The sequence below is a fragment of the Carya illinoinensis genome, chromosome 1 (assembly GCF_018687715.1).
Source record: "Carya illinoinensis cultivar Pawnee chromosome 1, C.illinoinensisPawnee_v1, whole genome shotgun sequence".
NCBI lineage: Eukaryota > Viridiplantae > Streptophyta > Magnoliopsida > Fagales > Juglandaceae > Carya > Carya illinoinensis.
This window is the reverse complement of record NC_056752.1, coordinates 20,538,431-20,565,231: the sequence shown is the minus strand read 5'-3', so window position 1 is coordinate 20,565,231 and position 26,801 is coordinate 20,538,431. Positions and strand designations below refer to the sequence as shown.

Genomic DNA, 26,801 nt, shown 5'->3' with positions numbered 1-26,801 from the left:
GAAAGGATGTTAACCACCAGTCCTTCCAAATGTTAATATTGTGCCCATTACCCACTCTCCACACAAGTCCCTCTCTTAGAATTTCCAAACCTGCACACACTCCCCTCCACGCAAAAGAAGGCCTTGCCCCCAGTGTTGCATCTAAGAGACCAGTTTTTGGAAAATATTTTTGCTTTAACACCATGGCAGCTAAGGAGGATGGGTTCTGTAAAATCCTCCATCCTTGTTTAGCAAGTAGAGCCAGGTTGAAGCTTCTGAAATCCCTAAATCCAAGACCACCAGCCTCTTTGCTGTAGCTGAGTTGGTTCCACCTTACCCACTGAATCTTTGAGGTATCCTCATTGTAACCCCACCAGAATTTTCTTATAAGTTGGTTCAGCCTGTTTGTTATCGAGGTTGGCAGTAGGAATATCCCCATTGCATAAGAGGGAATGGCTTGTAAAATTGATTTTAAGAGGACTTCTTTCCCTGCATTTGACAGAAATTTTTTTTTCCAGTTAACCATTCTTGCCCAAGTTCTATCAATGAGTGTGTGAAAGGTTGCCACTTTCTGCCTTCCCACTACAGCTGGAAGTCCCAGGTACTTCTCGAAGTTGCTTGTTGCTTTAACACCTGCTTGCTGCAGTATCTGAGTTCTGCATGCTGTCTGTGTGTTCTTGCTGAAAAGGATTGAAGATTTTTCTTTGTTTAGGACTTGACCCGAGGCCTTACCATAGACTTCAAGGACTTTGAGGACACATGCTAGTTCCTTGGGTGTTGCTTGACAGAAGAGGATGCTATCATCTGCAAAAAAACAGATGATTAACTGTTATGGGGCCTCTTCCAACAGGTGCAGGGGTGATCTGTCCAGCTTGTTCAGCTCTTTTCAACATTGAGGAAAGAGCTTCTGCACACATGATGAAAATGTAAGGAGACACTGGATCTCCTTGTCTAAGACCCCTCGAAGGCTTGAATCTCCTTTGTGGCTCTCCATTAACTAAGAGGGAATAGGAAACTAAATTAAGGCAGGATTGAATGAGTCTAATCCATCTCAATGGGAATTCCATCTTGACCATCACAGCTTCAACAAAGCTCCACTCTATCCTATCATATGCCTTACTCATGTCAATTATAATTGCCATACACCCTCTTTTTCCTTTCATTCTTGAGTTCATAGAGTGTAAAACTTCATAAGCTACTAAAATGTTGTCTGAAATGAGCCTACCCGGGACAAAGACACTTTGGTTGAGTGAGATAAGGTTGTGGAGAACACCTTTCATTCTATTTGCAAGGGTTTTAGACACAATTTTATACAGCACATTACAAAGGCTAATTGGTCTGAACTCAGCTACTCTCTTGGGGTTTTTCACTTTGGGAATTAGGGATATGTAAGTGTCATTAATATCTTGGAGGGACCTACTACAGTTTAGGACTTCGAGTACATAGGAGCCTACTTCCTCCCCCACCACTTCCCAATGTTTTTTATAGAAATGAGCTGGAAATCCATCAGGTCCAGGTGAACCTAAAGGATTCATCTGAAACACAGCACTTCTTACTTCCTCTCGGGTGAAAGGTTTAGAGAGCCAGGACTTCATATCTCCTGTCAATTTTGACTCCAAGCCATGCAAGCATTCATCAAAACCAGTGGGACAAGAGGTGGAAAATAGTGTGGAGAAATAACCTGTGAAAACTTCACCTATGCCTGCCTGGTCAGCAATTACTTGCCCTTGTTGGTCCTCAATGCTTCTGACTGTGTTGGTTCTTCTTCTCTGAGAAGCCTGCTGATGGAAAAAGTGGGTATTCCTGTCACCATGTCTTAGCCAGTGTTGTTTTGCCCTCTGACGCCACTTCATATCTTTTGCAGCCAGGGATGACTCCACTCTCCTTTGAAGCTGTTGCATTTCTGTTAAATGGGATCCAGTGCCATTGTTCTGAAGGTGGCTTATTCTTTGTAGAGCCTCTGCTACATGCTTATGGTTGTTCTGCTGTGATGTTTTCCTCCATTGCTGTAGTGCCTTTTGGCATGTTTCCAATCTGTGCCTCATTGTGCAGCCTGAGAGGCCAGCTGGTCTGGTACCATTCCACCCATTTGCCACTACAGTAGGACAATCTTCATGTAGATCCCACACAGCCTCATACCTAAACCCTGGACTCCACCTTTTCCTACATTGGTTTGGGGACTGTTTGCTTATGTAGAGGGGGGAGTGGTCTGATTTCACTGCTGCTAGTGCAGTGCATGTTGCTCCTCTGAAGAGTTCTTGCCATTCCTTGTTAGCCATAGCCCTATCTATTCTTTCCTTGGTAAAGTTCTCACCCCTTCTGTTGTTTGACCATGTATAGAATTGTCCCAAGTGATGCACATCATATAGCCCACATATCTCAACAACTTGTCTAAAAACTTCAATTTGGTTATATGGTCTGCTGGATGCTCCCCGCTTTTCCTTTTGATGCAATACTTCATTGAAATCTCCTGCACATAGCCAAGCCACTGATGATTGAGGCTTTAACTTCTCAAGTAACTGCCAACTACTCTTCCTTTTAGCTGTCTCGGGATGGCCATAAAACCCAGTAAAATGCCATCTTCTGTCATTGATCTCTTCCTTAACCACTGTACTGACATGCCACCTGGTATAGCTGACCACTTGGACCTCCCATTCTTCCTTCCACAGCAAAGCAATGCCTCCACTCATTCCAATACTTTCAACATCAAAGCATCCATCCATCTTCAGAATTCTCCTAATTACCTCCATTCTTTGTTTACTGCACTTAGTTTCCAAGACAAAAACTAAGAGTGGGCCCTTTTCCTTAACCAGTTTGCTAAGGATCCTAACTGACCGAGGGTTCCCAAGCCCTCGGTAGTTCCATACTAAGAGGCTCATTGTCCCTGGTAGGGCTGGAAACCAGCCTCTGCCATAATGCTACTGTTCTCCATGGAAACATTCTTCCTCTTTTGGCGTCTGGGACTAACATTGTTCACTATATTTTTCCTTTTCAGACTATTTCTGGTTTTGCATTTGAGTGGTAGGTTTGTTACTTCTTCCAAGGCCCCGGCTCCCCTTCCTCCATCTTGGTTTAGACCCCCTCTAGCAAGCCTTTTCCATTTCTTTCCCCGTGTAATCTCAGTTCCTCTAACTGATTCCTTTTTTGTTTTTTTGTCATTTGAAAGACCTTCAACTGATTCTCCATTGGTCATTAGTTCCTTATTACTTTCATTTAAACTGTTTTCTACTACAATCTGATCACCATTAGGCTCTTCAGGTGAAAGAAGATCCAGCTCCATGCTAGAAAGAACTGTAGTATTTTGCAACTCAGTTCAGTTTTCAGAGGTGTTACCTCGTGTTTGTGTTTTGGTTCCTGATCTCTGCAGGTTTGACTGTCCAGTTGTCTCGTGATGTAAGGTTCGTCCATATGTCTAGTTGCTTTCCCATTGGTCAGTTTCACGCCCATAACGTCCTGCTTTCTACTGACCCCGTAGACTTTTTCCTGACTCTCCTGTTTAGTCAAATCTTGTTTTGGCGCCAAAAGGTCCTGTTGGATAGCATGGCTTTCTAGCCTAGCCTGCTCCTCTACATCTTGCTCATAGCCTCCCTGCTGTTGTCGATACTGGTTACCGCCCTTTGTGCCGCCGTACCTGCGTCCGTTGGAGGAGCTATTGTGCATAGGTTGAGCTCTAAGCCATGCACCAAACTGCTGGTGATCTGGTTCAGCACCTTGTTGTTCATAGCGCTGCCTTATACAGTTCTTCCCCTTATGAAATAACGTACCACACTGGAAGCAGAAGCTCTGTAACCTCTCGTACTTAAAGGAGATCCAGACTTTTTGTTCATTAAAAATCAGCCATTTTCCCCTTAATAGAGGTCTGTGGAGGTTTACTGTAACCCTAACCCGAAGACATCTTCCCCATGCACGACCATCCGCTTCAACCTCTACTCTGATGACATGCCCGATGGAGGCCCCAAGCTTTTCTCCCACTTCTTCTATCATTGTGTCTAGAGGCAGGTTGTGCAGTTGGACCCAAAAGGGTTCATACCTAAACTTCAGACCATTTATGGACTCTGTGCCATCTAACTCTTGTAGCGTTAGTAAGCTTCTGTCATAAAACCATGGTCTACCGCTCAGCACTTTGTCTTTATCTTCTCTGTTCTGAAACTCGATCAGAAAACTTTGATCTCCAAGGTCCTTGAAACTAACCCATCCCTCTAGCCTCCACACTTGGGACATTGTTTCTCTGAAGCCCTCGCTATTAACATTCTTTTCGGATAGAGCTTTACCCACAATGCAGTGTTTTCCTTTTCTGCTAGTATTCCTGAGATTTTCTTCTTTTACGTGGAAGCATTCATTTTCATCCGTAGATAGTTGAATCCTCTCCCATCTTCTCGCTAGTTCGTCAACCTCCATTCGTTACCTAAAAATTGTTGGACACTAAAGCAACCGGCCACAATAACTGAAGCTCACAGGATGTGAGACCTGAAGCTTTTGGAGACCAAAAGCACTAAAGTTTTACTCTGTCTCACGAGAGAAGAGAAAACACTTAACCTCAAAGCTTTGTAATGTTTTTATTGAATCAAAGTTAATCCCTATTTCATATAAAACAAAAAGAATAAACAAAAAGAATCATAAATACATATAATAATATTATTATATATTTATTAATAAAATATTTATTAAAATTCAAAAACGATAAAATATTATAACACCTACCCCGATATGTATATTAGTATAACCACTGTGTCTATTTAAAGTTTTCCAGAGTGTTATTTTATTTTTAAATCGGTATGTAGAGCATATCATTCACATTATTTAAATTGTGAAATTTGATTTAAAAAATTTAAATTTTAAAATTAAATAATTCTATTTGAATGCATTTATACTATACACTATCTACGTAACATAATTTGATTTGTAATATTTAAAAATTTAAAAATTATTATTTTGATTAAATAAAAAGTTAATTAAAGAAATTTCATTTGGATAGTGAAAGTATTTTATCTCATCTCATTATTATAACTTTTCAAAATTTATACACAAAATATAATAAACAATTCAACTTTTTCAAATATCAAAATAATAATAATATTAAAAAATAATATTATTACAATATTTTATTTAATTTTTAACTTTTATCTAAAATCTTCTCATCTTATCTTATTATCCAAATCGCACATAAATTCAAAAGGAAAATGACAACACCTATACTTATAAAATTATTTTAGAGAAATAATATTTAAAATCTTAGAAGGTGTAATTCCCAAACATTCTTTTTTTTTAAAAAAATTAAATTTAAAACTTACATAAATTTTTTCAATAATAAATTTCCTTTTCTTTTTTTCTGCTTTATTTTTTTTCTTCTTCTTATTATTATTTTTTAAAACTAAAGCACTATAATTGTATATTCTAAACGTGTATACAGCATTACTCGTTATTTTACAGGATTCTTGTGTCTAGTTCGTGAATATCCGACCCAAATCCCGCTAATTATAGAGGCTCGCATCCCCATCTCTACAGACACTTTTCTCTCGTCTTTCCCCTGTTCCAAAACACACCCATTTCCATCTTTGCACTTCCTGTCTCTCCCTAGCTGTCCGTCTGTCTGTTTGAAGAGAAGATGGCAAGGTCCCTCTCACAAACCCTAACTAATCTTCCCCGCAATCTCTCCCCCAAATCTCGCCTCCTAACTCACCGAACCCAATCCAACCAGTCCTCCAAACCCCATCACCTTGCCGACCTCGCCGAGCTCACCGACTCTTCCTCTACCTCTTCCGATCCCCTTGTCCGCCAGCTCGAGGACGCCATTCACCGGATCATCGTGCGCCGTTCCGCGCCCGATTGGCTCCCTTTTCTCCCCGGCGCCTCCTACTGGGTTCCACCTCCTCCGCGCTCCTGCTCCCACGGCCTGTCCCACTTGGTGCACCAGTTGGCAAATCCCTTGTCCGAGGAGGAGTCCATGGCCATCACGACCGACCGTGGCTGGCCTTCTTCCGCCTACTTCATCAAAGGTTTGATCCATTTTTTTCCATGATTTTTGTTTCTGTTAGTATTTTTTTTGTTCCTTTCCGTATTGGGTTTTGATTTTTTAATCATTTTGATTCCCGCTAATATATTGTAATCATAGAATGTTTCAAATCTAACTAAACGAAAAATAAATAAATTTGCTTTTTTTGTTGTCCATGAGGTGATAACTCTTTTCTGTGCGTCTGTTATAACCCAAATGATACGATACTATTCTGTTAATAGGGGTGAAAATGTCGAGAAAAAATGGGTTATTTTGTAACAACATGGTAACATTTTTGGTGGAAGTACTTAAACAAACATTGTTGGAAGTCAAATGAATCTGTTCATTAGAATGGCTGGAGCATTGGGTGAAATAACAAGCGACTCTTTTTTTAGTAATAATCTGAGAAACATTGAGTTCATCTTCAAAGGAAGGATGTCTTACACACTTAACCATTTTCCATCTTAGGGATTTACCGTTGTCAAATCTTAACGTGATTTAAGCTGTGGATGTAATGTTCCTCACACTGCGTTTTCTATTTTGGTTCTAGGTGGATCTCCTCAGCCAGTGGAAGTAGAGCCAACATCAAATACTAAGTCTCAAGCTGAGGATGACGAAGGATGAAACGTGTTTTATACCGGCATTTGGAGTGAGTTTTTTTATTTTTTTATTATTAGTTTTTTTTTTTTCACCTCATACTTTTTGCTGTAGAATTTTTTTTTTTTTTTTTGTGATGAATAGAATTTTAAAGCTGCTAAAATTAAAGTTGAATTTTAAAATTCTAAAATTGTACACCACATAATAATCATAAAAATAGTTTAAAAATCAATTTGCAACTGAACCATATTGGAGGAAGAGATAATGCGAGGGTTGGCACTTGTTTTGATTAGGAACTAAGTGGTGTAACACCCTATTCCCCTAGGGTTATGAATAAAGTCATTTCTATAAATCTTGGGGAAACGATGTGCTACTGACATTGACTTTAAAATTTTTCTTTTTAATAAAGCTCCATATGCAAAAGATTCCATAAATACATAAAGTCAATCTTTATTAAAATACTTAAAATCTAAAAGCGTCTGTGGAAGCACATATTAAAATCAATCAAGTTTCATGTGCTTATCAAGAATGACTTATTAAATTGAAATAATGAAATTAAGCATCTCATAAATTGTCTAGGCCTCTGCCTCCTTCTTGGGTCAAGTCCTGTCCTGCAACTCCATCCTCATAAAGATCCTTACCTGGGAGGTTAAAACATAAAAACATAAAAAAAAGAGTGGAATACTCAATAAGCAACACATCATACAATAAACATAATATTAACATAGAGTTTCTTGAAAAACATGCATACTCATAGTTATGTACGTAGATAACATGAACATGAATAAGAACCTGATCTGTGACTTGTCTTTCACTTGTCATAGGCTGGTACCCACTATTGACTCCTGTAAGTTAGAGTTAGCGAATCTAAGTAGATAAAATTATAACTTTTCATAAATATTTTGATGCATAATTCTTCACACAAATTCATAGTTTCATAAAATATCTTGATGCATGTGTCATGCAACTAACATGAAATTCATGCATAAAATCATGGCATTCATAAATCTATCATGTCAATCAACATCATTTCATTCATGACTTGGATACGTAAAAAGGGGCTTCTCATGGAGGGGCGTACACGCATAATACTGTTACAAAAGACATGCTGTTTACTGCACATATGTCAGGGCATGATTATGCTACTTACCTCGTAGCGTTAGTCCAATATTTTCGGAGGGCAATTGATTACCTATAAAATACACAAGTAATTTTCGTAAATTTCTAATTAATTATGTACTTTAAAATTAAAACTTGGAAGTACTAAAATAATCTATATTTTCCTAAAGCCTAAAATCCACAAAACCCTAAAATGTTTTAAGCTTCCGTGGGCCCAAACTCTCATGAATCAATAGTCCCCATGAAACCCATATAAAATAAGTTCAAGCCCCTTGACCATATAAAATTTCATAACCATAGCAATATACCATACCAGCTCGTACAGTACCCTTCGGTCTATGCTATCTTATATATATATATATATATAGAGAGAGAGAGAGAGAGAGAGAGAGAGAGAGTAACGTGAGAGAGAAAAAGTGAGAGAAACCGAGAGATAGAGAGGGGCTTGATGTTGGGAGGAAAAAAGAGAGATTACTAAGAGACAGAATGCGACGGAGGCTTACATGGTTACTGTTTTTCCGTGCTTGGAGGAAAGGGCCGTGCTCTGTTTTTCTTTCTTAAAATATGGGCATCGTCGGTTGTGTGGAGGAAGAGGGCTGGTTTCCAATGTGGTTGTCTACGTGTAGGTGTTTTGGGCTTCGGTGGTTGAGTACAGGTTGCAGCCATATCCGTTTTGCTCTGTTTTGGTTAAGGAAACAGAGGTACGTATGGGTGGTGCAAATGGGTGGCACATGACCAAGTTGTGGCATCAGTTATGTTTGGCGGAGGGGTGGTCTGCAACTGGCTATGTAGTGAATGTTGAAGGAGCAACCGTTTGGTGCCGGCGCACGATGGCTTCCTGGTTTTGGTACACAGCTTGGCAGTGCGTGAGCAATGCTTGCCAGGCATAGGGTGGTGTTTTACCATGTGACACGGCACTAAGGGAATGCCATGAGGGTGCTGGTGGATTGGAGGAGATGGCAGGAACGTGGGGCTTGGCAGAAAGGTGGTTGGAGGCAACCCTAGTAGTGCCTGGAATTCTCTACACGCATGAGGGGGATTGTGCATGAATATGTGTACTTGTACATATATATATGTATATAGACTGTTTCTGTGAGGTGTGATCCCTAGTGTGGTTGAAATTGAATAAGTTCATGGGCTTGGAGTTCATAAATAAATCAGGCCTTAGTTCTCCTTGGTGTGGGTCCATTTGGTCCATAAATATTAATTGGGCTTTAATCCAGTTACTGAGCTGAATAAAATTTTCATAAACCATTTAAATAAATCCTAAGCCCATGACCTATTCAAATAATTTAATAAATCTTGATTGGGCTTTCCAAAAATATTAGCCTATTAATACCATCTCAAAATCAATGACTAAACCTTAACTGGCCTTAAATTAACTTTTGAACTCTCGAGCCTAACTAAAACCCCGGTTCGATCTCAATAATTATTGTTTGTGGATATATCTAAAAGGGCCAATTAAACCTAATTTAGGCCTAATAAAATTATCCATATTATATCCTAATAATATTGGATTGGTTGTTACAATGAGAGTAAGATTGACGGGGGACTGGCCAGATATATTATGTAAATTAATGTATAAGACTGGCTAGGATTTATTTCAATTTGACTGGCTAATCTACCTCGTTATGAAATTTCATATATTAGATTGCTTTTTTAAAAAATGATTGTATAATATGCTTTGTATCTGAGAATAAAATGAGGTAAAAATGTCTACCTATACGACATATGCCACCATAGAATCCACTTTCCATTTATGAAAGCCATTTGAAAGCTATAAATTTTCTACCTGAGCCAACTTCTTTCTCTTCCCTATTCCAGCAAAGACAAGAGAGGCACTGGGACCAGTCTTCTATTTCTGAACAATACCTACCCACCCTATTAGCAGTTAGCAAGCAATTTGTGGTGGTTGTGCCGGGCTTGTATTAGCACATAGTTGTATTAGCACCATTCCCTATAAGCTGTAAGCACATCAATTTTTTGAATTCCCCGAATATACTGCACATTCTGCATATAATTTATAAACTCTGAAACAAGGATTCAAACATGTAGTTGATTTATTTATCAAGAAAAAAAATTGATGTCAGTTTTTTAGGGTTTTGTCTAAGAAGACCTCTAGAAAATACTCTTGGATTGAGAAACTTTTTAGTTTATTTTATTGGGGTATGTAAAAGTAGTGGAATTCATTAAAAGTATGTTTAGGAAAAACAATTGTGAGATGTGTTTTTATGGTTTTTGGTAAAGTTATTTTTGGTTTTTGTGTTTCTAGTCACTGAAATGGAGGCAATTGATTAGATGAATTTGTTTTTTAGATACCAAAAATTGTTTTGTTGTTTAAAAGATGTTTTGATTTGAAGGCGAAAATCTAAATAATTAATTCTCAAATTTTTGGCCACTTCAGGAAACAATGATCCTCATTAAGGAGATAGGAGGAATCTACCAATTTTGGACCTAATAGACCATGTATAATTACCCCTACCATTGAAAGATCAGTGAGGTTTTGCTAAGAAAATACTATGATAATTCCACCATAGAGTGCTGATATGTGTTGCTCCTGACGTTCCACTTGAAATATGGGTAATGTGAAAGGAAAAATGATTTTCACAGCATTTTTTACAACACATACATAACTATGTTTTAAATGAGGGTTAATTTTGTAAAATATGTTATGTGAGTATCATTTTCTGAACAAAGTTGAGTTATGGACTACTACGAATGCCTATGTAGAGTGATCTTCCACATTTCTAAATGAACAAGTCATTGTGAATTCCACTATAAAGCAGCTTTTTCCATCACACATTTCTCCCACAGAAGCTTGAGGAGTCCAGACGACACCAATCCGCACGTTGGTATCCCCACAAGTTGTGAATGATACTGCTGAGCTCATGTTCTATTATGGTTTCATGAAGCCAAATGATATCAACCTTCCGTTCTCTGACAGATTCCACTCCCTAATGCATTTATCTTCCCTATTCAACCCTCTTATCATTCCAATGATATTGAACCCCGCTTTATTCTAGCACGGCTAAAATTATTAGTTTTTGACTTCTAGTTGATAGAACAAGCCTCCCTTCTCAGTTCTCTACCACATCTAAGGCCTAATTTGTTGCTGGGAACCATCTTTTCTAGGGTAGTGGCTAGGCTTCAATGGCTATAAACAGATTCATCAATTCTTCAGGGCCTGCACACAATACCACACAACATGTCTGAAATTTTTCACCTTCTGCAACTTTCTGAACTCTCCTGCCCCATTCCTTTCCACCAGGAAACTAGGCCCTGCAATGTTACCCAGATCGAACCCAACCACCAAAGATGGTTGTATCCTTTCCCAGAGTTCATATCCCCCTGCCTCGTTCCTGCCACCTACCGCACCAAAGATAGTTCTCTGTGCTTTAGCATTCAAGTTTTCTTCCACTAGTGTTCGTAATCTGAAATTATGAGTGATTATTCTTTAAAACTTTTTTGGGATACAGAAAATCGAGTCTTCATCCTCTTTAATAACTAATAACATTTGAACGATACAGTCATATTTGCCATCGAGGTGCAGCAACTTTCCAATGAAAGTTTGAACTATTTGGCTTTACTAGGAAATAGTTTTGTGTCATACCTGTGAGCTAATGAATAAACTTGTTTATTATGGGAATACTTATTCATTAGTAGCTTTTGCGTTTCACCAGGAACTCGAGTAAACAAAGTAAATCAATGTGTTCTAGTAGAAATTTTGTTGTTGTTTATGCATTACTTGTGTTTGATTTAGGAGGGGAAGGAAATAAAATTCTATCAGAGACAACTTGGATAAGCATGACATGTATTATCTATGTGGATATGCAGGTTCACCCAGGTGTGTAAATTGTATGTAGAAAGAAGGATAAGAGACTGCAGAAACTGTAATATCACAGACCTTTTCGTCAATGGGAGGAGCTGTACAGATAATGCATCTTGTTTACCAACCCACGAATAATTTCACTTCATATCAAATGTTCAGTAGCTGAAAACTTACACACTCCCGTGATCTGTACCTCATATTTTTAGTCAATAATTGAAGCTTTCTACTGCAATCTATGTGATCTGTACTCTATCACCCTTGCACTTGGTGATTATCCTATTTATGATTGTTCTTTCTATTCTTTTTCGTTGCTCTGTTTTGGGCTTTCGTGTATACCAGTTACCGCATTGGCTTCAGTGTTTCTCACACTACTTCAGCTTATATTGGAAAAGTTGACTCAAGCATGTATCGAAGTAATCTTCAGTCGTTGAAACACTCTCGTTTTGCTCACTTTCTCAAATTATATCAAATGCTAACAGAGTAAAAGAAAATAATAAGGCCTTGTTTGGAATTTAGACTCAACTTATATCAATTCAGTTCAGTCTAATTTTAAAATAAATTTAACATCCAAACACTTAATTTTCAAATTACTAAATTTATCTTAACTCAAAAATTCTTTATATGTGGAACCTACAATCTTATTCAACTGCATACTTTTTTACACATGGGATTTCAACATTTTTAAATTTTTTATAAATATATTTAAACTCATTTTAATATTTAAACATATTTAATATATTTTTAAGTGGGTTTCTCAAAACCTATTTCAACATTTCAATTCATTACTATTCATAAAAAATTTAACTCATTTCAATTCAGTTCAATATTCAAATGAAACCTAAAAGTGGAGGATGACAGGATGGTAAATTTTCCATTTTCAACTAATAAATATTCTATTATATACATTAAAATTGCACAGTTCATATCAATTAAAAAGAAAAGTAAAACAAGCAAACGATCAAAAGTAGGACCAGTAACACAATCTTAGGAGTCATATTTATTGAGTGTAATTTATAAAATCTTGGCATTTCAATGGTCGTGATTTTTCTTTTTCTTTTAAGGTGGGCAAGATAACGATTATATCCATCCTAAATAACCCATGTGTGTTACCCTGCAGTGGCATAAGCAAAATCATAATATTGTTAATAAAATACCTTCCAAAATACACCATATGCCTCATTACCCGTCATTTATGCAGCCCACAACATACCATTTCAATTGTGAAGTGTTCATTGATGATAGTAAAATTATTTGCAATCTTGATTTCAACAGAAACCACCATTAGGCCTTTGCAGACTTCTTTGACCTCTTTTAGCCGTAGCATCATTTTTCTTCTATTTTGACACTCCATAGATCACACATGTTTCTAAATTGTCATTGTCCTTTCAAAGCAATAGACAATCATTAGGACAAATCAAGATCTTCTTGTATCCAAGCCCTAAGTCATTCATATACTTCTTCACCTCGCATGTATTCCTAGGCAACAATACTCCTAGTGGGAAGAGCTCATTTACAAATTCAAGTGGCTTTGTAAATGTGCTAGTACTCCATCCGCCCTAAACTTTATATTTCATAGACGTACCAAAGTACTAAACCTTGTATGTTTTGTACATCTTTAGAGCATCTTTCAACATAATATAAAACTTCTGAACCCTCTTGTTGGAATCAAGTATTGGGAAAACGCCATGCAACCTGACATTCATCCCACTACACGCTTCATCTCTTGGCTGATTATTGACGAGCATGAGTAACGTGATAAGATGTAGCCCATTTCCTCTTTACGATGAGTATACCAAATGGTATAAGCCTTCCATAAATTGAACTTCTCATCAAATGATCATATACCACGTGGGCATAAATAGCTTACGCAAGTCACACCTTCTACATAAACAACAAATTTACCTATTTATAGCATAATAATCATATGCAAACTTCAAAAACTTCTTGACACCATCAATATACTCTTGTGTGTTGAGACAGACTTCTTGTTTGCTACTATGGATGTAATGACCAAAAGAAATTCGATGGATGGATTTCTTCGGACCTTATAAACATTGTGAAATCCTGAAAGATTTCACAAATTAAGCGACCGATTAGGTTTTAATCTATTAGTGTAGTCGGATCCTAATCTGCTATGGTGATAGAGTTTCCTTTCTATTTAATTAAGACACTTAGGAGTATAAGTTTATGAAACGAATTGCATGATTAGCCTCGGATGAATATTTAGGATTTTACAGTATAATAATATGTTTCTAACTTTCAGATGAATAGTAGCCGATAGTGCCTTTTTATTTAATTAAGGTACTTAGGAGTAGAATTTTGTGACACAAATTGCACCATTAGCCTTGTAGGAATATTAAAGATTTTATGGTGCAATAAAAAGTTTCAATATTATTTGGGTAAATAGTAACACTCGGGATATCATCACGTGGCACCTATTTCAAATAGTTATCAAAGCATCATGTAGTGTAACAATCCGCTCATTCTTTCTCTTATAGTTACGAGTCTCATTTTACGTGAAGAGCCTTGATGGCGTGTTTTTAAAAGATATCAAGTGATTTTTACAACAAGCTCAGTATTTTAAAGCCTACAAATATTTTAAATGTCCTGAAAATATTTATATGGGATATTTCCAGTGTTATTGGACTAAGCTTAATTTTTAAATAACAAAATTATAATATTTTTGAAGAGTTCTAAAAATATTATAATTGTGAAAAATTATATAATTTAAATGGTTTCAATCATTTAAAAATATTACGAGATTTTAATTTATGTTAAAAACTTTAAATTAAATTAAATGATTTTATTCTCTTCGAGTAATTAATAAAACTCCATAATTTTAATTAATGACGAAGGAATATTATTTTATGAACTTTAGTTTATAAAATAATATTCTATCTTAGTTCATCTCAGTGTTTTAAATTAAATTAATGTCTACACATTTTTAAATCAATATTTAAACTCAATGTTAGATCGTTTTGAAGATCACAAGACGAAGGGGCTGGATTAAATACCAAGTCCTTATCATTTTCCCCTCACTTTTCCCTTTCCCCTCTCTCTCCTGCCCCCCTTCAGCTCACGCGTACGCCCCCTTCTCCATGGCCATGCCTCTCCTTCTCCAGCCCGGCATCGCCGCGCGCCACCTTGTCTCACCGCCAGTCGCCAGCCACTCCCTTCCCTCCGGCGACCTCCCCCACCTCTGTCTCTCTTCCTCACATGCTCGCTCTCTCCCCCTAGAGCAGCTCAACCAAAATGGGTTTCAAAACCCATTCTTCCTACTAGCGCCGCCGTACGTGGCCAATAGAGCCTCCAAGCACCTCCAGCAGCTCCACCACCTCACTAGCTCCACCTCCATGGCCTCCCTTTCCCCCAACTCTCTCCCTCTTCGTTGGGCCACCTCACACACACACGCACGACATGCATGGGTTCTCCACCACGCACCACCATACACGGCCACCCATGGCCTCTAGCTGCCATCGGTAGCTTCCCCTAGCTACCCTCTTCCTCCATCAACAACCCATAGCCCTGATCTTCCCCTCACGCACGTCCCTTCTCCCTCATGGGTTTCCTTACCTTGCACGACCTAGATCCACCGTAGGACCACCGTGCCGCCTCCACCTCACTACCACAGCTTCACCGCACCTCCCTCAAGTTTCTCCACATCAAGCCAAGCTCCCTTAGATCTCCCTCTTCATTTCCCTTGGTTGAGACCCACGGCCCAAACTCCTCCACGAGCCACCATGCCTCCATCGTGTGCCACCTTAGCACCACCATGAGGCCACCACTCTAGGACCACGACCAAACCCTCCTACGCTCATATCCACACCTGTAGCCACATTCAATAGCCCAAACAGCCATCGTAAGTGGTTTAACCGCCACGTATGACTCTTCCAACGCCTTTGACCATGACGAGCAGTGAGCAATGCACGGGTTATTCCGTCGATGGTATGACCCTCTATCCCTCGTTATTTATATTAAATGTTAGTTGATAGGTTGTGGACTGTGCTATTATTATTGTGGAGTTCGCTGTGTAGTGAAGTGTTGGGCTTAATTATGTAGTGTGCTGCGTAGTGTTGTGGACTGTGCTGTGAAGTATGGGTGTGAGGTGTGTGTTGTAGTTGTGATGCGGCGTGGTGTGTGAAGGAAGTACACATGGAGTGTACTAGGTTGTGGACTATGCTGTTAGTATTGTGGAGTTCGCTGTGTAGTGAAGTGTTGGGCTTAACTGTGTAGTGTGCCGCGTAGTGTTGTGGACTGTGCTATGAAGTATGGGTGTGAGGTGTGTACCGTAGTTGTGATGCGGCGTGGTGTGTGAAGGAAGCACACGTGAAGTGTACTCTATGTAGTGTGGCGATGCACTGTGTGGCATGCGTCATAGTGATGCATGGCGTAGTGTGGATGGAAGAGAGTTCACGTGAAGTGTACTCTGTACAGTGTCATGATGCACAGGGTGGCGTGTCATGAATGTTGGGATGGTGTAGTTGAGGAGCGTAGAGCGTATTGTGTGGTGTTGGGAACTGTGAAATAGTGTTATGAAATATTTATGATGTGACCCTGTCATAGTGACGGGTGTCACGATGTAGCTTGGGCGTAGTCTCGAGCTACGTGACACGACAAAGATGTAGTTGTGAATAGAGCCCTATCATATCAAGTGTTGGGATGAACTTGTATAGGGCTTGGAAGTAGGAAGTTCTTACTGATCGGGCTTGAATAGAAGTTGGTATCGGAATATGGAGTTTGTTTATACAAGTGGGCATTCAACGGACTATAAGTTGATTTTAGGTGATGGGGGGTAACATACATGTGCATATGGTGAGACACGTGTACCGAATGGATTTACCATATATAGTGGGTAATCTATCCTAAGCACGACTACACGATATTTAAGCTTCAGAGTTGGCTTAAAGTCATGTGGCATATGGATGTGAATTAGGATTGAGTATGAGCCAGGATGCATTAAGGTAGTAATGGGTATGTTGTCTAGGATTGAGATGCGTGACTTAGTTGGTCTGAGTCATGCATTAGAATGTGGTTAATAGAAGAGTAAGATGAAGGTCTTAGTGTCTTAGCCCTAAGGTGAATCACGAAGGTTCACTTTAAAGGATAAGACCTCGAAGTAGAATGCTAAATTTTGAAAAGGTGACCCAAGTGGGTTCCAGAAAGAGGAAACATGATAAGGAAGACAAAGAAGACGGAGGTAGTAATTGTAAATGGACCCCTAAGGTTTTAGCATAATAAATGAAACATAAGAACATAGGAATAGGTGGAGAGTGTTCCAAGTGAACATAGGGATTCGTTGCATGTTATATGTGACACCCCCAGCTCCCGTCCAATCCCAAACAGGAGTTGGGGCGTCACATATAACATGCAATGAATCTTCATTAAAATTATGTACTAGTATGTTAACTATACTCCATAAAAAAAAAAAATTAGACCAAGATCTTGCCAATAACTTGATCAAAATCATCAAAACATCACACACTATCCAGACTACTGCCTAGAATGACCTCTACATGCTTAAACCAACTTTTCACCCATCTAATGACCATAAAAATCAACAAAAAAGATATCAATAGAAACTATACTTGAATAGGAATGACTTTTTTGAAGAGTTCTTTGTGAGAAAATACTTACAAGACCTTCAAAAAGATCAATCAAAGTAAGCCAGAAAAACTTTTTGAGAGCTCCTCTAGTTTTCTCTCAAAGAAAAGGTTAGAAAAGTGACCAATTGCAAGGGAAATGGACTTGGAAGACTCTTAAAAATATTGAGGGGTGATAGAAGGCGTGTGAAAGACACTTTGAGTGATGGGGTGTTAGCCAAAACTGTGAGTACTACCATGTGCTACTGCACATGGTTTTCAGCCAAGGAAGCTTCCTTGTGAAGGGTGGTGGTGAGATGGGTTTTTTCCCCATCAACCATTATTTGGGGCTGACTTGGGCAGTAAAAGTACATCCTTGGTAAGGTGAAAATTCCTCTAAAAGCCTTGCCTTGGTGGTGCAATTTTGTGTGCCTTAATGGGCCTTAACCGAATGGGCTTCCATTAAGAATTTAAATGGGGTTTGGGTTGCTAGCCCAAATCTATATTTTCTTGGTCCAATAAAAACCCTAAGGTTTAAAATAATAAATAAGGATGTAATAACATGAATTTGAGTGGTTAATAGCATGTGGAATTGAGTTAATCAAGAGATTAAATACTAAGCTAAAATTGGGTTCAATTAGGGTTTGGAGGCAAACTTTTGGGGTTTGGAAAAACCATTTGGGATTTCAGTTTTCACCAAGATTTTGGGATTTCAATTAGATTCCAAGTGTTTAACGTTTTACTAGGGTTGAAACCCTCTTTGGTTTACCACAAATTGGATGGTAGGATGGAATAGGGTTTTGCTTAGGTGGCATGATCACAAAGCTTGATTTCCTTCACATTTCCATCTCATGGTTCTTCTTGGTGCCAAGTGTCCAATACTTTTCACCAAGTGTGGCTAAGATCTTTCCAAGTGTCCAAATAAAACCTCTCTAACCTATTTTGGACATTTCATACTATGATTTTAAAAACACTGATCTAAGTGCTAATATTGAGGCTACTATTCACTCCAAAAAAGTGAAAGATAAAGTTTGCACTGTAAAATTCTAAATACCCATAAAGAACATTGACTTTTTATGACACTCCCAAACTTCGCTTGGGATTGGATAGAGACTGAAGAGTCGGGACATGCAACTCAAGGTTACACACCCCTCATTCATGACAATTAACATGCAATGCACCTAGCATGTTTCTAGCAATATACAACAATTGTAGCAGAAAAGTTCAATTCTAAGCACGATTGAACTATTAAAGTATGGTACCAAACAAAGAAAACTATTAATCCCAAAAGTATTTTTTCAAAATTTGTCCCAATACAAACAAAGGGTTTAAACCACAACCCTTGATACCACGTTCTCAAAATCCATCAAAAGTCACGGATGACATATATGCTATTTGTTTTCCAAATACAACAATTCTTCTTATTCAATAGTTCTCAGACATCTTTGATATGCTCAAGTAGCCTTGTCAAGTCAATGACTGTGTCTTCAAGACTATCTCCCTCAACATTCTGAGAGTTAGAGGCTACACTGCCCTTGCCCTCACTAGTGTTTTCCTTGCTAAACTCCTTTTTAGTCTTTGGAGAATCCGTGTGCTTGTGCTTCCCCATTCTAGGGGAATGGTAGTGGAAACTACCATGCTAAGATTTCAGAAAATCACAGCAAGTTAAACCCATAACGTACAAAAATATAATATAAGCATTTATAGGCAAACCATGAATATGAATACATGGACATGAACTTGACCAAAACTTATTTCACTTTTGTACATGTTCTTTTAAAAACTTTGACCATGTCATCATGTAACATCATGACAAAATAACCATGTAAGAATATCAATTTTCAATTCATATCAATCACGTATAACCATTAATCCATATAACAATATGGGTGGACACCTCACAACTCCTTTATGTATTGTGGGCTCCCTGCTAGTTACCGAATCACAATTCCAGCCTTCTTGAGCGGGTGTGAGTACGTCAGATGTCATATGATACGACAGTTTACAATTTGCCTCACCACATTTCCAATGAGTTGCACCCACTAGTGTTAGGTGCTACTTCGATCCGGAGTCCTTTGGAAAGAACCCATTCAAAGTTTATTGACAGTGCTTCGTCAACCCACGGGTTACCTGTAATATCCCGTTCCTTTCTCCCTCTTATGGTCATAAGTCTAGTTCTGCGTGCCGAACCTCGATGGTGTGTTTTTAAAGATATCAAGTGAATTCTAAAGCAAGCCCAGTGTTTTAAAGCCCTCGACTATTTTAAATGTCTTGGAAATATTTATTAGGATATTTCGAGTGTTATTGACCAAGCTTGATTTTAAGTAAGACAATTATAATATTTTTGAAAAGCTCCAAAAATATTATAATTGCAGAAAATCATTTTAATTAAATGATTTTAGTCATTTAAAAATATTATGAGATTTAAATTATGTTGAAAACTATAATTAATTAAATGATTTTATTCCCTTAAAGATAATTAGTAAAACTTCATCATTTAATTAATGATGAAGATTATATTTTATAAGCTAAGGTTTAGTTAAATAATATTTTATCTTAACTCCTATTTATGTTTCTAGTTAAATCAATGTTTATATATTTTCAAATTAGTATTTAAAGTCCACTGTTAGATCGCTTTGGAGATCCCAAGATGAAGGGCCTAGATTAAATACCCAAGCCCTTAGTCTTTTCCCCCCATTCTCTCTCTCTCTCTCTCTCTCTCTCTCTCTCTCTCTCTCTCTCTCTCTCTCTCTCTCTCTCTCTCTCCCCTTATGCTCGACAGAAAGCCCCCTCCCCTCCACTGTGGCTTCTTCTCCTCCAACTTAGCTCCATTGCCTGCCACCTTTGGCCACCGCCACAACTGGCGACTCCTTCTCAAGCTGGCGAGCACCTTCCCACTACCGGTGAACCTCCACGTAGCTCTCTCTCTCTCTCTCTCTCTCTCGTCGCATGGGCACTCTCCCTCACACCACAGCCCAGGGCACCACCACAAGCCACCGCCCTCTCCCTTCATCGGAGACCACCTAGTCATCAAACCCAGCCTCCCTCTCTATTGCACACACGCACACAACCCAGAAATGGGTTTCACACAAGGGTTCTCTCGTCGTGCCACCACTGTTGACTGGGCTCCCCACCGTAGCCATCAATGACCCCCAGCGGTCAAACCCAAGCCATGGAAACCTCTTTTTCTCTCCCTCTTGCCCATTTCCTGAAATGGGTCTCCCACAGTTTCACCACCACCGATGGCCTTAGTGCTGTTGTACACCTGTTCTGGCCCTATTGAGCACCTCCCCTGACCACCACGATCCCTCCCCAAGCTCCTCCATGCTTAGCCAAGCCTCCATCTCTCTCACGCCCTCTCACCCTCTCATGGGTTTCTCCACCCATTTGGCTTAGATTCACCGCCCTCCAGCCACCGTGCTGCCTCCACCTCACCACCATAGGTCCACCACACCTCTCAAGCCCCTCCATGGCCAGCCACAACTAGCCAAGCTTTCCCATCCATTTCCATGTCTTGAAACCCATAGCTCCGCTGTGCTCTGCCACCCCAGCCACCATACAAGGAGGATAGCCATCGTACGCAGTTTAGCAGCCACGTACGACTCTTCTGATGCCTTTGACAGTGACGGGTAGCGAGCAAAGCATGGGTTAATCCCCGATGATGGTATAACCCCCCCTCTCTCTCTCTCTCTCATTATTTATGTTAGTTGGTTGATTGTGGAGTTTGCTGTGTAGTGAAGTGTTAGGGTTAATTGCGTAGTGTCCTATGAAGTACGGGTGTGAAGTGTGTGCTATAGTAGTGATGTGACGTAGTGTTGTGAAGGGAGTACGTGTGGCATGTACTCCATGTTGGGTAGCGATGCATCGTGTGGTGTGCGTCGTTGTAATGTGTGGTGTCATGATGCACCAGATGGTGTGTCACAAAGGGTTGGATGGCATAGCTGAGGAGCGTAGAACTTGTGGGTAGTGGTCTAGAACTGCAGAATAGTGTCCCAGAGTAGTTGTGAGATGACCCTGTCATAGTGATGGGTGTCGCGATGTAGCTTGGGAGTAGCCTCGAGCTACGTGATGCAGCAGAAGTGTGGTGTAAATGGAGTCTTGTCTTGTTAAGTGTTGGGATGAACTCGTAAAGGGCTGGGAAGTAGGAAAGTCCTGTTGACCGGGTTTGAGTAGAAGTTGGTATCGGAGTATGGAGCTTGTTTACACAAGCAGGCGTTCAATGGATTATATATTGATCTTAGGTGATAAGGGGTAAGGTATATGTGCATCTGGTGAGACACGTGTGCTAGACGGATTTTTTTATATATAATGGATAATTTGTCTTAAGCATGGTTACGCGATATTTAAGCCTTAGGATTGGCTTAAAGTCATGTGGCATGCATGGATGGGAATGAGGATGAAGTGTGGGCGATGATGCATGAAGGTAGTAACGGGTATATTGTCTAAGATTGGGATGCATGACTTAGTAGTTTGAGTCATGCATCGAAATGTGTTTAATAGGAGAGTAGTGACTGTAAGTGCACCGCAGAGGTTTTAGTATTGTAAAGGGCATGTAAGAGCACGGGATAGAAGGAGAGTGCTTCCAAGTAAGGCATAGTTCTATTTCTAGTTTAGTTGCTTATGTACTAGATTGAGAATGATGCTAAGGTTATGTATATGTATGTAGGTTGCCATCTGACATGCACATGAAGGGATTGCATGAAATGAGTATGGCATGGAGTCCAGGTAAGTATTATGTTCATACTCTTCTAGAGTTTTCTAAATGATAAGAAATGAAAATTAAAAGCTTTTATGAAAAATATTCTTTTATGCAATGAAGGAAAAGAAATGACGTTTTATGAAAGTATGCTAAGTATAGCGTTAAAGGTATATGCACGTAACGGTCCTTCTTGGCAGCCCCTTTTTATGCACCCCAAAGTATTAAGTGTATGCATGTGAATGGGTAAGTATTGTATGCATTTTCATGAAATAAAATGTGAGGCTTATGCCTTATACTTTAAGCGATGCTTTAAATGATGCGAAGAAAGTCTTTTGTACATCCCTATGAACTGATATTTTAAATGATGCTATGAACTGATGTTTTAAAAATACTATGAATGGGTGTTTTAAGCGATGTCTTGAAAGATGATATTTAAGCTTATGCTCTAAAATGATGTTTATGAATGAATGGACTTAAAGAATGAAAAAGACTGAAAGGACTGGAATGAAAGAAATGACGGAATGAATGAAAGTTTGAATGTATGAAAATATGTAACAGCCATGACTAAATGAATGGGTACCAAAGGACTGAACAGATTATAATACCGGGTATGTAGTACTAGTAGTGCACCCAGTGCTGGCCCCTAATTGAAAAGGGATTGTTTTAAAAATACTGTGAATGGATGTTTTAAGCGATGCCTTGAAAGATGATATTTAAGCTTATGCTCTTAAATGATGTTTATGAATGAATGGACTTAAAGAATGAAAAGGATTGAAAGGACTGGAATGAAAGAAATGACTGAATGAATGAAAGTTTGAATGTATGAAAATACGTAACGGCCATGACTAAATGAATGGGTACCAAAGGATTGAGCAGATTGTAATGCCGGGTATGTAGTACTAGTAGTGCACCTAGTGCTACCCCCTAATTGAAAAGGGATTCCCAACCCGTGGCCATGGGAGGAGTTCAAATCCAAAAGAAGACCGTTAACCCTTGCACATGGGGCGTAATAGTGTGTACCGACTAATGGAAAGTGATAAGAAAGAAATGTATGTATGATAAGAAAGAATGTATGTATGCTCAGACTCTTTAAGAAATGAAGGTATGAGGCATGGGAAATGTTTTACCAAAGAAAAGAAACGTTTTATGAAAGAAAATCATTTTTCAAGAAAAACCCCACCGCGAAATGTTTTAAATGAACGAATGTTTTAAGTATAGTATGTATGGAGTGATGAATGCATGACTGAAAGCCTACGTTATTATATTTTAATTGCATGAAGTAATGCTTACGAGTCTTCGACTTATTTTATTTTTTATGTGTGCCTTCCAGGGACAAGATGAACAGTACGCGTCAGGACGGACATGACCCAAGGGGAAGAGCATCGAAGCCTAGGCACAATGTTTTATAGGAAATACTTTTAATTACAAAGTTTAATGTTTTCAACTATAACTCTCTTTAAATTAGTAAACATGTTTTTATCTTATAAACATGGGGTCTTTCGTATCCTGGGAAGGAAAGGAAAAAGTTTTAAACGAATGGTAATTCTCGTCATCTTTCTTAAAATCATTTTCTAAAGGTCCCACCACAAGGACAAGCGTTACATTACCACTCCAATTTAAGCACTCTAGTGTGGACATAGGAGTTCCACCAAGATATTCCCCCATCCTAGCATTTGGGGTTGTGACAAAACCATATCTTTTCATGCATAACCCGAAAACATGTGACATGTGACTATATAACTTTCATGCAACAATGTCATGTATGTATGCCACACACAATGAGTGCTCCACTTTTACAGCTTGAAAGAATTAGAACATGCAGAAATGTATACTTGGGTATAACATATTATACATTTATACATGTTCTAATTCTCTCAAAACTTCAAACATGTCATTTGAATCAATAAGCAACATTTGAGCATAGCATGCACATATAAGGTATAAACCATAGCATGTGACAAGTAACAATTCCATAATCCAATTTGAATGACAAAATGCAAAGTTTACACATGACATAAATACATTATCTAAGAGTAAGTTAGGGGCTGACTTACAAAGCTTCAAAATTATTGTCCTGACAATCAAGCAAGCCGAAAGTGCACGTTTCAATTTTTAGACTACTGAAACAACAACACTTCAAACCAAACATGTGCTTCGTGTTCTAAGGTTAAGCTTCTTACCCCTAATAGGTTCTAGGGTCTCTTTTATCACTTTGTGGTCTCTCTTGTCTTAAGCCTCATAGACTCATGACTTGAGGAAGCCCTAGGCCAAATGATATTAGCACTTTCCTCACTTGGTTAAAACCATGTTAGGTGCTAGCTCATCCTTGCAAATCCTAATGGCCGTTTGTGTGCATTTTGTGAAAGGAGCATACTTGTGTGTGTAAAATAACCTTATGCCTGAGAGTTTCTTGAAAATGTACAAGAATTTCTAACTTGTGATTTACTAGATGGAAAGCCTTCATGGAAACCCTAGTGGTGGCTGAAAGTGACCTAACCCTACAAGGGTTCCTTTCTTTCCATTTTTGTCATTGATGATTTGGGTTCTTTGAGAAGAAACCTTAGACAACTAATACTCAATAAGATTAAGCATGATTGCCTTCTCATGGTAAAGCCAAGTACTACGTTAAACCCGTGAGACTCACAACAAACCCCTAACACATCCCTCAACTCTCTTAAGTCGAATCATTTAAACCCAAAGACCCTTGTAAGTGCACGTGTGTTCAAGAGAAGAGAATGAGATAATAGCTTGAAGGTTCTTACCGTGAAAACCTTCCCAACATAGTGTCTTGGTTTCCCTTCTATATTTGTGGGAAAAGAGTGTTTGGTTGGTAGAAAAATAGTGTGATTTTCTCCTAAAGTGGGCGAGATAGAGAGTGAGATATGAAAATGGACAAAATGACCTGTGATCTTCCTCTAGCATGTGTATGGGCATTGACCATTCAATGCCCCTTATAAATGCTTTTTGTTCCCCACTTATTCAAGTGTCTTCTTCTTCAAGCCCTAATCGAAAATCTCTTCTTCTTCCCTTCACCATTGCCTTCTCTTGGTAACCTAAGGATCTCCCTTGCACAGAGGACATGTGGTGCCTCCCTTGGGGTGACCGAAACTCCATGCCTCCCTTCATCCATTTTTTTGTCTAGATACATTAAACCTAAGGGAAAGGCAATGCTTGGTTGCCAAATGGGATGAGGTGGGCATGTGTCTCTTAGCATGCCCGAAATCTCTCTTGTCTTCTTCCATCCATAGATGCTTCTAGAAGCTATCATGAGTGCCGTGTGGCTCTTCCCAAAACTCCTATTCACCTCTCTCATCATTACTTCTCCTAGAAACCTTAAAGCCTATGCATGTGTGACAAGTGGCCAAGAGAAAGTTGGCTTCCATAGGGTTGGGCATGTATTCTAGTAAACCAAACCCTAAGCCCTTCTTCTCTTATGTAAATTCTTCTGGAAGCCATCTTGCATGCTTGTCAAGTAGTACATCCCTTTGTGAACCGAATCTTCCACCTCAATGGATCTAATGATTACATCTTGGGAAAACTCCAGGACATTCCATCCAAGTGGTGCCTTTCACTTAACCTAAACTCTAAGCCCTTAAAGGGCCGAAATGACTAAATGTTGGTCTTCTTCATTGGGCTTGGGTGCCTATTGCATCTACAAAACATGGCATAAGTCAATCTTACACCCTTAACCTTCTCCAATCAATGGGATTAAGTCCATTTGGATTAAATCAGAAAAATAAAATAAATATGAGTAAGGATCTGGCTTAGACCAGGTTATCACACTCTTTGGAGAGATTGACGAGGATTTACACGTCAGACAGAGACTCTCATTTCACATCTCGTTTTTGGCAGAGTTGCAAAGTTTAATGGGCACCAATCTAAAATTCAGTAGTGCCTACTATCCTTAGACAAATGGACAAACCGAAAGGATGATTAAGACTTTAGAAGACATGCTTGGGCTTGTGTCCTAGAGCATGAAGGGAATTGGGAGAAGTAGTTACCTTTGGTAGTGTTCGCATACAACAACAACTTCCAGGCCACCATTTGTATGGCACCCTATGAAGCTTTGTATAGCAAGAAATGCATATCTCCATCATATTGGGACAAAGTAGGGGAGAATAAGGTGATCGGCCTAGAAGTCCTACAGGAGATAAAAGACCAAGTCCTTACAATTAGATAAAGGATAAACTTAGCTCAGAGTCGATAGAAGTGCTATGCAGACAACAGAAGAAGAAGAATAGAGTTTGAGATCAAAGATTGGGTTTATGTGAAAGTGTCTCCTATGAGAGGTGTGACGCCTCCAGCCGCTACTTGGGATTGGACACTGATTGAAGCGTCAGGACGTGTAACTCAAGGATACATTTTTTTTCAAAGAAGAGTGAGCAATCACCTGTCCAATAGTGACGCCTGCCCAAATTTATTAATAAAACTGCCGCTTATGGCGGAGGAAAACCATGGAAACAAAACAAGGCCTTTGGAAAAAAAAAACCTAGAAAAATATCTAAACAAACCAAAGTGCAAAAACAAAGTAAACAAGAGCCAAACCAAAACCAAACTTAACAACAACGTAAAGAAGGAATCCCTGATAAATCCAAACGTATCAACCCTCAAAGGACCCGAGGCAAAGAAGAAGTATTAGAGTAGTTTGAAGTAGCACCAGCAGCGCCAGCTTTAGCTAACCAGTCTGCCACTTTATTACCTTCACGTAGAACATGCTGAAAGCAACAATTAATAGATTGGGCTAAGACCACAATCTCATCCCAATAATCCTCTAAGTACCAAACCCCACACCGACCTCTATGCCACCAAGAAATAATCACCATCGACTCAACCTCTATGGTTACATTAAAAAGTTGAAGGGACATGCACAACCGCAGGCCATATTGTAGTGCTAGAAGTTCTCCTTTATTATTAAAACCCATTCTAATAAGTGAGGTGAAGGCTTTCACAAGCTGTCCAATATCATTGCGAATAACACCACCAGTACCACAAGAACCTGGGTTCCCA

General features: G+C 39.0%; 1 protein-coding gene across 1 annotated transcript; it reads left to right on the top strand.

Moving 5' to 3' along the window:
• The first annotated feature begins 5,413 nt into the window (after window positions 1–5,413).
• On the top strand, window positions 5,414–11,814 carry LOC122313029. Its single transcript, XM_043127726.1, has 3 exons — window positions 5,414–5,975; window positions 6,522–6,620; window positions 11,522–11,814. Exons 1-2 carry the CDS (start codon window positions 5,585–5,587, stop codon window positions 6,593–6,595), a joined length of 465 nt encoding a protein of 154 aa, XP_042983660.1. The 5' UTR covers window positions 5,414–5,584; the 3' UTR covers window positions 6,596–6,620; window positions 11,522–11,814.
• The last annotated feature ends 14,987 nt before the right edge of the window (window positions 11,815–26,801 follow it).